This window comes from Pteropus vampyrus, unplaced genomic scaffold (genome assembly GCF_000151845.1).
Source record: "Pteropus vampyrus isolate Shadow unplaced genomic scaffold, Pvam_2.0 Scaffold73, whole genome shotgun sequence".
Lineage (NCBI taxonomy): Eukaryota > Metazoa > Chordata > Mammalia > Chiroptera > Pteropodidae > Pteropus > Pteropus vampyrus.
The window spans coordinates 5,517,750-5,530,652 of NW_011888854.1; the positions used below are offsets into that span (position 1 = coordinate 5,517,750).

General features: G+C 33.0%; 1 protein-coding gene across 4 annotated transcripts in view; it reads right to left on the reverse strand.

Moving 5' to 3' along the window:
- The window catches only part of LARP1B (La ribonucleoprotein domain family member 1B), an 82,678-nt gene that overhangs the window by 17,972 nt on the left and 51,803 nt on the right, over positions 1-12,903 (reverse strand). The window contains exon 12 of one of the 4 annotated variants that reach the window (XM_011362122.2): positions 8,657-8,780. The exons of the other annotated variants lie outside the window; for them this stretch is intronic. Coding sequence (XP_011360424.1) covers positions 8,657-8,780 — 124 coding nt within the window. The remainder of the gene's footprint in view (positions 1-8,656; positions 8,781-12,903) is intronic. 4 annotated transcript variants of the gene reach the window in all.

Below are 12,903 nucleotides of genomic sequence, written 5' to 3' on the forward strand. Positions count from 1 at the left end.
CCCTCCCAATCCATTTTCCTTACCGTTACCAGAAAGATTATTCTGAGGAACAGATTAGATCATTTCAAATTTCTGCCTAAAATCCTTCAGTGCTTCCCTTTTGCTTCTAGTAGAAGTCTAGGTTCATTATCATAAGATACAACTTTCCTGATTGTGCCACCTCTGTATTTTACCCATTTATTGTTTGATTTATTAAATTACAATTTATTTTCTTACATTTCATTCCATTAGATGCTAAGACAAAATCCCAGTGCTTCCCTGAAAGCAAAGGCCACAATCTTATATTACTATACCAATGCCTACAATAGCACCTAGGAAAAAGTATATCCCAACCAAATGACTGATAAACTTAACTGACTTGTGTTAATGCTGTTTTCCCTTGTACTGAAAATATCTGATCTCAAGGATAAAAATATGATTCTACAATGAATGTATGTAAAATCCAGTGCCTTTTTAAAAGATCTAGGAGCAATAACAACTCAGAAATAGTAAGCTTTCTAGTAATGAGACAATGATCTCTAAATTTCATTTCCTACTTATCTGGTCTCCTAAAAGAAATAAAACCTGAAGCACAAAATATAACAAGCCTGGGAAATCTTAAGCCAGAAAGCAATAACGCTGATAAAGAAAATACTAGCTTAGGTCATGAGGGCAAAACAGCAAACTTCAGGGGATACAGCCAGTAAAATGAAGTGATCAAACCACTAAAAGTAATGACTGAAATTAAACATATCAAATAAATAAGCATCATGACTTCATAATGGTACTTCCAACCTTAATCATATTTGTAGGTTGCTTGGGCACCAACTCATTTTTCAAAAAAATTGATAAACTGAACACAAAGAAAGAACCAAGTATTTATCCTCTCTTTCCTACAAAATTCAAGTGTCAAAAAGTTGATAAAAAATATTTCTTAAAGACTGAAGGCAAGAAATACAAAAAGGAATGACAGAATAGAAAATGACTACATTAAGTCCTCCCTTAACATCATCAATTGGTTCTGCAACCTTAAGTGAAACAACATAAAATGAAACCAATTTTACCAAAGGCTAATAGATATACAAGTAAGAGTTAAGTTCTTAGAGCATCTCATCAACATTATAACAAAACGATACTGAATAAAATGGCATTATTCGAGGATCTGCTGTATATTTAAATTCTAATGAAATTGAGGATCTAGAGAATATTCACCAACGACTGCTTAAAACCAAATGTTGAGGGGAGATTCAACACCAAAGATGTGATCCATGAAAGAAATAACTGATAAGCTAGACTTCATTAAAATGAAAAAAAAAAAAAAGTTTGCTCTGCGAACGACACTGTCAAGAGAACGAGAAGACAAGCCACCGAAAGAGAGGAAATATTTGCAAAAGACACATCTGATAAAGGACTGTAATCCAAAATAAAGAACTCTTAAAACTCAACAATAAGAAAACAAACATCCCAATTAAAAAAAAATGAGCAAAAATCTAAACAGTACCTTAAAGAAGATATACAGATGGCAAATAAGCAAATAAAAAGATGTTCCACATCATGTTATCAGGGAAATGTAAATTTAAACAAGATGACCACAACATTCCGATGAGAATGGCCAAAGTCCAGCACACTGACAACAGCAAACGCTGGAGAGGATGTGGAGCAACAGGAACTCTCATTCACTGGTGGTGGGAATATAAAATGGTACAGCCACCTTGGAAGATACTTGGGCAGCTTCTTACTAAACTAGACACTCTTACCATACGATGCAGTCATCACCCTCCTTACTACTTACTACTCAGAGGAAGTGAAACTTATGTCCACACAAAAACCCACATATGGATATTTATCGTGGCTTTATTCATAACTGCCAAAATTGGAAGCAACCAAGATATCCTTCAGTAAGTGAATGGATAAACTAGTTCATCCAGAAAATGGAATGTTATGCAGTGCTAAAAAAAAACAAGCCATCAAGCCTGAAAAGACATGGAAGAACCTTAAGTGCATGGTACGAAGTGAAAGAATCCGATCTGAAAAGGCTACATACTATGATACCAACTATTCGACACTCTGGAAATGGAAAACTATGGATGCAGTAAAATGATCAGTGACTGCTAGGGGTTGGAGAGTGGGAGGGAATGAATAGGTAGAACAGAGAGGATATTTAGTGTAGTGAAATTATTTTGTATGATAGTATCATGGTGGATACATGTCATTCTGCGTGTATCCAAACCCATGGGATGTACAACACCGAGAGTGAAACCTATGTAAACTATAGACTTTGGGTGATGTTGTAGAGCAGTGAAAATACTCTATATCATACCGTAATGACAGATACATGTCATTGGACACTCGTCCAAACCTATGGAATGTACAACACCAAGAATGAACCCTAATGTAAACTGTGATTATGATGTGTCCAGGTAGGTTCTCCAATTATAACCAATGTACAACTCTGACATGGATGTTGCTATGGGGAAGTAGCACCCTTCTCCAGGTGGGTGATAGCTATGCGAGTGGGAGGTCTGGAGAACATGGGAAATCTTTGTACCTTTCTTTTCATATTTCTGTGAACCTAAAACTGATCTAAAAAAAAGTCCTTTTTAAAAGAAGTTGAAAAGAAACTTTATGATGAATGAATCAGGCTGATAACATCTAAACATAATGATCAATCGCAGCATCAGTAAGAGCGAGACATTATATGATGCAACAGAAACTAAACAACTCCTAAGAAACAGTCTTGCCACCAGAAAAATAAAAACCTTGAATATACTAAATCTTACATATCGACATACCAGTTTACAAGAAAAAGAGGAGATAAATTAACATGCTAAAGGATAAGAAGGTACAATCAAGTAAATCATAAGAAATTCTATGACAAATAAACCAGTTTCTTTGAGAAATCATTGCCATGGAAAAACAAAAGAAGAACGATATAGATTAAGAGTAGCTTAATGGTCTTATCAAGTGAATGCATGGGTGCACCTTGTTTGGTTCTGATTCAAATAACCAATTTGAAAAAGATATATTTCATACAATCAAGGATAACCAAACATAAACTAGGTAGTATTAAGGAATCAATGCTAATTTTATGTGAAATAACAGTATCATTAAAATTTATGTTTGAAATATACAATGAATATTTACAGAAAAAATGATGTTTGAGATTCGATGTTTGAGATTCGAAATGCCAGAAACATGGGAAACAAGGTACAGTTGAAAACGAAAATAGCAAACTATTAACAATTGTTGAAATTAAGTGAGTTAGGTACATGGGAGTTTACTGAACAGTTCTCCTTGCTTTTATTTATATATGTAAACATTTTCCTATTAAAAAGTTTTATTTTAGTTTTACATTTGTTTTATTCCAGGTTTAACTAGTGCGAATTTTACTCATTAGTAAGAGCAGATATTCAATTTTGTGAAGACTAAGATCTATACAGTACTTTAGTTGTCGCAAAAGAAATATTTTACAAAAATTTTATAGGATATCATATAACTATTAATAAAATTTTGACATAAAATTATCGAGTCAATACAATAGCAAGTATATAAAATATTTATAGTAGATAAAATTGTATTACTAGTAATATAGTAATTATGGGACAAGAATATAATAATTGTTTTTTGTCAATTACAAGTCTGAGAAGATATATGAATATCATCTAGATATTATAACTTCTTTTAAATCAAAATCACGGGCCATCTCTTTACACAAATGTTCAAAATCGCATTTTTCATATCAGACAACACTGGAAAAAATCCAAATATTCATCAACTATTGAATGAAAAAACAAAATGCAGTATGTCTACATTATAGAATACTACTTAGCAATAAAAAGGAGCAAAGTACTGATATAAGCCACAACATGAATTAACCTCAAAAACATTATGTTAACTGAAAGAAGCCAGGCACATGATTCCATTTATATGAAATTTCTAAAAAGCACAAAAAAAACAAAACAAACAAACAAACAAAAAACAACCCAGATAGAAAGCATATCACTGGTTATTTCAGACTGAAGTTTAGTGTTGACCGACTGCACCTGTTCACAAGGGATTTGTTTAGCATGATGGAATTGTTCTGAAACTGAATTGTGGTGCTCATGTATATAACTACATAAATTTACTGAAACTCATCAAATTGTACACTTAACATGGGTTGATTTTATGATATGTAAATTACACCTCAAAAAAGCTATAAAACACAAAAAACAAATACTAGGCCATCTGCACTTCAGGGAACCTCAATTGTGATTGTTTGGCATACAGTTTCTGTTAAAAGCTTATGATATTTCAGAAGACTTGGATAAAGCTCTGATTTTCAAAGTATTCCCAACCAGTGACGTCGGCATGACCTGGGAATCTGTTAGAAATGTATATTCTTAGGTCTCACCCCACCTAACTAAACCAGAAACACTGGGTACAGTTGGCTTGACTTGTTCTAACAAGCTTTCTGGGTGAATCTGATACTTACAACAGTTTAAGCACCACTGGACTAAGGAGTGTGCTATTTTACTACTTAAGATTTTCCAAATTTTATTGCTATCAAATCAAATCATCTCATAGCTGTTTATACCTGGACCAATGAACCTTGTTCATAGTCCTCACTGTCTTTATAGACAGGAACTGCCTCTACAAACAAACAAACAAACAAAAACAACAGCTACTAATATTATTTTGTTGGTGTTCAGTGAATGAAGGCTGATAATAGAAACTGCTACATGAGAACTGGTACTTATTTTTTTTAATAAATAAAATGCCACTGAAGCAAGAGTCAGCAATTTTTTTCTGTAAATGCCAGATATTAACATTTTTTGGCTTTTCAGGTCATATAATCTAGGTTGAAACTGCCACTGTAGCACAGCCATAGACCATGTGTAAAAGAAGGGTGTTGACAGATTAGACCATGAAGTGCCAGTTTTGGCCTGTGGGTCATAATTTGCCAACCATGGACCAGGAATGGTTAGACAGTTATGGATCCAAATACTGAATTTACACTTCGACTGCAAATGGAAGGAAGAAAGGAAGGAAGGAAGGAAGGAAGGAAGGGAGGGAGGGAGGGAGGAAAGAAAAGACATTACAACTATATTTCATGTATTCAGTAAGGTAGAAGAAAATATGAACATATCAAAAAGAGATATGGACAATAAATAAAAGAACCCATTCAAACTTCTAGAGAAGAAAAATATAACAGCTGAAATAAAAAACACATCGGATACACTGAAAAACTGATTAGACACTGCTGGAAAAAAGACTAATGAACTCAAAGACAGGAGTAGAAATTACCCAAAACAGAAAAAGAAAGATAAAAAAAAAAAGTATTAGGTGAACTATGGGACAATTTCAAGTAGCCTAATATGCATGTAATTAAAATCTTAAAGGAGGAAAGAGAAAAAAGTACAAACAAAAAGTATTAAATGTTAATTTAAAATAATAGCTGAAAAATTTCCAAATTTGATGAAAAGTAACATAAACATATAGATCGAAAACTTAATAAGTCTCAAGCACAAGAACAGCAGAATATTCTTGTTAAATGCACAAGAAACATTCACCAAGATAGACCATATTCTGATTAATAAAATAAATTTAAAGAATTGAAAGACACAGTATATTCTACAATAATAATGGAATTAAATTATATATTAATTTATTAATGTGAGATTGATAACAGAAAGAAAATTTCCAATTGTTTGAAAATTAAACCATACATTTCTAAACAATTCATAGCCCAAAGAGAAGTTTCAAGAGAAATGAGAGAATATTTAAAATACAACATATCGAAATTGCGGAACGCAGTGCTTAGAGGAAAATATATATTAAATACCTATAATAAGAAGAAAACACTTCTAAATAACTGATAGGTCAAAGAAAAATACAAAACAAATCAGAAAATACTTGGAATTGAATGAAAGTGAAAACATATCAAAATTTGTGAGATGCATCTAAAATAAAATAGTACTTAAAATCTACAGTACTAGAGGCTTATAATAGAAAAGAAGAAAATTCTTAAATCAATTATCTAAGCTTCTATATTATGAAACTTGAAAAGGAATAGCAAAATAAACGCAAACCATGTAGAAAGAAAGGAATAAGAGCAGAAAAATAATACAACGGACAGAAATAAAGTTTAAATCAATAAAAATAAAAGCTTCTTTTAAAAACATATAAAATTAATGGGTCTCTAGCTAGATAAAAAAACTAATGGGTCTCTAGTTAGATAAAAAAAAAAAGACACAGAATACAAATATCAGGAATGAAAGAAGAGAAATTCCTATATATCCTACAAACATCAAAAGAACAAAAAGAGAATATTACAAACGACTTCCACAAAATGGACAAATTCTTTATATACAAACTACAAAAGCTCATTCAAGAAAATATAAATTATCTAAATAAATAATCTTATATCTATTAAATTAATTATAGTTTAAAACATTTGAACAATTCTGGGCCCCAATGGCTTCATTGGTGAATTCTACCAATTCTATAAGGAATAAATAATAATTATATATAAACTTTTTGAAAACATAGAAGAGAAGCAAACATTTACCGACTCAATTTATGAGGCCTGCATTTCGCTGATACCAAAAGCAAACATAATCCCCCCAAAAATACAAATCAATATTCCTAATGAATATAGTGAAAAAATCTTTAAAAATCAGTAAACTGAATCCAATAATATATAAGAAGGAGGTTTATCCTGGGAATCCTACACTAGTTCAACATCAGAAAACAAATCAATATAACTTATAATATCAATAAACTAATTAAGACAAGCTATATAATCATTTCAGAAGGCCAAACAAATAAACAAACCAACATCCTCAATCTAATAAAGGCATCTATGGAGACCCTAGAATGGATATTGTACTTAATGATGAAAGACTGAATACTTTCTCCCTAAAATCAGAAACAAGGCAAGGATGTCACATCTTATTGCTCTTATTGATATCATGTTGGAAGTCCTAACTAGTGCATTAAGTCAAGAAAAAATATGAAAGAAATATAGATAGAAAAGTTAAGAGACAGACTTCATGTACTCATAGCCAACATGATTGTCTATGCAGAAAATAATAAAGAATTTATAAAAAAAGCTACTGGAACTACTACTAGTAAATTTATCAATGTCGAAGGATATAAGGTTGTATTAGGATTCTCAAGAGATCATAGTGATAATTTAAAAACAAAAATAAAAACAAAAAAATAACCTAAACCTCATTGATCACCAATGAATGTTGTAAGGGAACCAGCTCATTACTTCAAAAACTACTAAGCAAAGGGAAAGAATCAAGCTTTCATTACCTTTCCTGTGAAAACTCTGTCTCAAGATAAACAAATAGTCAAATAAGGGAAGTTCTCTTTATGGAAGTATTCTATCTACTAAATTAAAAAGCAATGATAAAAACAGAATTATCACCATTTTGCAGTCCCTTTTGAAATAAAAGCTATAAGCAAAGACTATCAACAGCTACTAACATCACAAAAAGAGAAACACAAGCATTATGTGCCTCCTGGTAGAAGTATTCAATACTACATATGACGTATTCTTGCAAAATTTTGAGCCTCAATCTTATCAAGCCTCTGTATCAAATCCAGGGTCAGAAAACAGGTTCAGTGAACCCATGAGGATGCAATCAGCAAAATCTAGAATCTGAGAAATTCTACGGGATAAAAAATTCAGTTTTTTCAACAATAAATTGGAAGAAAAATATAAGTATGAAACTATAGACTAAAAGAGACAACCAATCTATTTCAATGCCTGGAACTTATATGGATCCTGATTTTTTTTTTTTTTATAGGATGAATGAAGAAATTTGAACACTAAGTATTTGTATTAGGGAATTACAGTTAATTTTAGATGTGATAATGGTACTATGATACTTATGTGTTAAAAGACACATACAGAATATTTAGGAATGGAAAATTATGAATAATATGTGTGCTTCAAAAGAATCAAGTGGGAGGTAAAGAGAATGAGCGAAGTCGAGATGAAAAAAATGGCCATGATATGGTAAGTTATAGGTACATGGGGATTTCATTATACAATTCACTCAATTTTTGTATATGTTTGTTTTCAAAATTAAAACTTTTTCTTTAATCTGACTTTAGAAAAGACTTTAACAAAATCAGTTACACTTGCCTGCAAATGTTAGGTTTATTTTATGATTATCCCAAATGTATTTATATTTTCATATAAAGCTAAGGCGTTAAAAGAATGAGCTAGTGGTGTATTTTAAAAATCAGCAAGTCAATGAAAATTCTTCTTTATTTTGAGAAGAGAAACATTCCCATAATCTCACATCGAATGAAACACATAAAGAACAAACAGATTCTGCCTACTTTTAAGTAAGCATCTGGATTTGAGTATGATCTGGTGTTACGACAGATGACTCCTAGGTCACCTTTATGATTCCTTGTCTATTCGCCAAGAGTAAGGTAGGATTCAAACTCTGTCCATTTACTACTATGAGGCTGTCTGACCAAATTTACAATCTACATTTTAAAATCTCTAAAATATTCTGAAGTTCACGAAAAGATAAAAGTTGAATTTTAAAATTCTAGTCTTTTACCAGATATCTAAATGTTTTCCACAAATAAGAAAAGGAGCAAACTTTAAAAACAATTTAGAACTGCTTTAATAGTATTCAGACACTTACACAAAAGCAGATTTACATACCTTGCCTGGACTGTGAAGGTGCTACAGGAACTTCTTGGTTTGGCTCAAAAGGAAGTTCAGGTGTTAGGTTTTCAAACTGCTCTTTACTAATGAGATTTAGCTTCTTAAAGTTCTCAACTTCTTGCTGAAGTAGAATGGAGGAATCTAATTACTAAACTGGCTAACAGAGTAACCAACAGACAATAATTGATACCAACCTCAAAAAATGAGTTTTTAAAGCAGGGATTAATTGCAACAGAATAAAAAAAAATGTTCTAATAAAGAATCTAGCATTCTACTCAATAACAATATTCAGAGTCTAAAAAAGCATAAAGAACCCTGAAATACTATGGATACTTTATAATTAAAATATAAATGCATACATTCTAATCAATTATTTGCTGAGAATTTACACACAAGCCCACTAGGGTTTAGGGAGGTTACTAAGTAACCTATGTTCCCTACCCTTAAGGAATTTATAAGTTAAGATAGAAAAAAAGACATGTACACATAAAAACTAGTCTTAGGCAGTATATGAAAAGTGACATTTAGTGTAAGAATTGAGGTCATTAGGGAGGCATCACAGAAGAGATGGGGCAAAAGCAGCTCTTGAAGAGTGAGAATTTAGAAAAAGAGAAAAGCATTCTAAATTAGGTAATGCGAGCAAAGATGAGAAGCTTGGAATAAGCAATCATTTATTAGAAAATAGTCCAGTGAATGAGAAAATTCGTGTAGAACCAATGGCAAAAAGACCTGATAAGTGGGAGAAAGCTACTAGACCTTTGATACCAGGCCAATAAGTTTCCACTTTATTTTGTAGTAATGGGAAAGGTGATAAAAGATAAATCTAGATGGCCCCAGAGGTTCAATCCCACACCCCTTTTATAAGGTTAGCAGCAAGGAGCCTCAGTAGGTCTGAGTTGTTAGCTCCAAGGAAGAATCTCTGCCTGTGGGGCTCCTGAAGCTTCCCTTTTCTAGCCACTGCTACATGGTCACTGAGATGTCCCCTGCTCTGACCTACATACATATAGAGCATTAGAGAGGGGGAGGCCATTCTCTACTGGAAGGCCATTTGGCCAGGGTTTGTGGAGACCATCCATGCTCAGCCTAAGCTGTGGGATAAAAAAAATAGTGAAGGAGGGACTGCTTGCACTCTACTACTTCTTGTAAGTTTTCCTCAGTGACTCTATATCCCATCTAGACTCAATGAGAATGGCCTTACATCCAAAGAGAGTTGAAAGAGGTTAAAAAAAACAACAAACAAACAAACAACAACAACAAAACACACATAACAAGTAGTTATCAGGTGAACCGAAGTAAATATCATAATAAAATAGTAGTACCTTGTTCTTAATAGCTAATCAATCTTTTCCTTTAGTCTTCAATCATAGTTACTTATCAGCTCACACCATTATTAGATCCTGTTAGCCTTTAAACTAGGAGCTATCTTCTTTTCATGAAAATGCCTTAAATGATTACTTCAGCTCTTACCCGTTTACCGAAATTGCTTTCCCAAAAGTCTTCAATAAGCTCTTCAAGCTAATTCAGTCATTACTCCTCACTGTCCCTTATCTTGCTACAGAGTTTGCTATTAGCAACTCCCACTTCAATAAACATTTAGTGTATGTTTATCATATGCCAGAGATGAATAACACAGTTTTACCCTGATGGGAACACAAATGGTATGTTTGTTTTCAACTTTTAAAACTATTTTTTAAATATATCACACATACATATACATACACACACTAGAGACATGCATAAATCTTAAGTATACATTTCAATGAGTAGTCGAAATTGAACAGTCATGTGTAACCACCATTCAGGTAAAGATATTACCAGCACCCTAGAAGTATACCTCATGCCCCTTCCAATCATTGCCCTCCCTCGCTCCCTAAATATAAGTGATATTCTGACTTCAATGCTATAGATTCATTTTGCCTGTTTTTGAAGTCTATAAAAATGGAATCATGATGAGTGGCTTCTTTTATGTAAAATTATCTTTATGAGATTCATCTATAATTTGTAGCTCTATAGAAGACGTCAGCAAACGACAGCCCCCAAAGGTCAAAGTCTGTTTTTGTGAATACTTTTACTGGAACACTACCACACGCATTTGTCTACATATTGCATATGGCTATTCAACTGCTACAGCTACAGGCTGGAGCAGTTGCCACAGACAATAGTAGTATGACCAACAAAACCTATTTACCATGTAGCTCTCTTTACAGAAAATGTTTGCCCATTCCTGCTCTATGGTATTCTATTGCATAAGCGGTTCCCAAACTTTTTGGCACCAGGCACTGGTGCTCTTACGGGGCTGAAGCAGTGATGCTAGCACTGTGGAGCGACCACAAGTACAGATGAAATTCCACTTGCTGGCCCGCTGCTCACCTCCTGCTGTGTGGCCTGGCTCCTAACAGGCCACAGACCAGTACTGGTCCACGGCCTGGGGGTTTGGGGCCTCTGTGATTGAACCACAAATTTTAAAATTCTATTCTTGTTGATGAGCATTCAGTTCCTTTCCAGATTACAGCTATTACAAATAATGTTGCTATATGTTTTTTAAAAAGTTCTTTTGGTGAACAGAAACACACATTTTTATTATGTACTAGGAGTGGAATTGCCGAATCAGGTGGTATGTTTCAGCTTCAGTAGAAAATGCCAAATGGTTTTTCATGGTTGTACGGACTTACATTCCCATTACCTATAAAGTTCCTGTTGCTCTACATTGTCATCAGCACTTGATATTGTCAGTTTTTAAAATTTTGGCCATTCTGAAAAGGACCAAACTATGGATAAACACAACTTGGATGGACCTCAAGGGCATTTTTAAAATGATTTTAAATGATTAAAAAATTCTCATGCTATTATTCCATTAATATAACATTCTGAAAATGACAAAATTATAGAGATTAGTGGTTACCAAAGGTTAAAAATAAGGAAGGGGAGGCTGGTGGGTGTGAATCTAACAGCAGAGGGAAGATCTTTGTGGTGATAAAACAGTCCCATTTCCTGACTGTGATGGTAGTTACATGAATCTACAGATGTGATAAAATGACATAGAACTATACGTGTACATTTGTGATGGGAAATGTCAATTTCCTGGTTTTTAATGTCATGCGTTGTTTTAGTTAAGTAAGTTATAGCCTTTGGGTGACCCTGGACCTCTCTGTACTATTTTCCCAACTTCCTATGAATCTGTAATTATCTTAAAAATTCAAAAATTTAAGATATGCAGCCACTCTTGTAGGTATGCATATGTGTTATATCATTGTTTTTAATTTGGATCTCTCTGATTACTAATAATGCTGAAAATCTTTAATATATTTATTTGGAAAGTTTTTTTTATTTGTGAGGTGACTATTCTATTACTCACTTTTCTATTGAGTTGTCTTTCTCTTATTGATCTTTAAGATATTCTACTCTGTAACTGGCCTTTTCAATCTCTCATTGTATCTTTTGGTGAAAGGAAATTCTTTCTAATGTAGTACACTTTATCCATCAGTTTCTTTCTTCATTGTGTTATTTCCTGTTTAATAATCTTTCCCCAATCAAAGATCATGGAGATAGTACCTTATCTTCTAGAAGTTTTATTATTTAGCCTTTCATATTTAGAACTACAATACATCTAGAACTGAGTTTTTTTTGTAAGGTATGAGGTAAGGATCAACGAATACTTGAAAAGAATGTGCATTCTCCAGATGCTGGATGGAGAACAAAATGTCCCTTTTTACCTTAAATAAAATATGAATCTCTATCACTGACATGGAAACATGTTTATAGTATATACAGAAAACTAATACACTTTAATAATATCTTTCAAAAGTATACATTTATCTGAAATTCATATTGGCAAGAATAGAAAAGGTAGTTGGAGCAGCATTGGTTTCCTCTCGGTTAAATTTCCTGAAAGAACCTGTGGTGTGTCAGCTTCCTCCCCTCCTATCCATGCCAATATGCAATACAGTCTGAATGGGAGGTACAACGGGGTGAACAGTTAGGAAAATATGATTTTTTAAAGATAAGTATGACCTTAGAAAAAGTAACAAACCAGTAACGAGAAAAATTAAAGACAGTTGAGACAGAGTATGCCCCTTTATGAATCATGATCTCAAAAATCACTTATTTTCTTGTCTTCAAGTGAAACTATATAACTACAAATATTTTTTCTCTTAATAACCACTAGTGAACATTCCTGTCTCTTTTGTTCCCTCTCTTCTGTTCTTCCATACCTTAAAAGGTTGATCATTTTCTCTTTCAGCTCT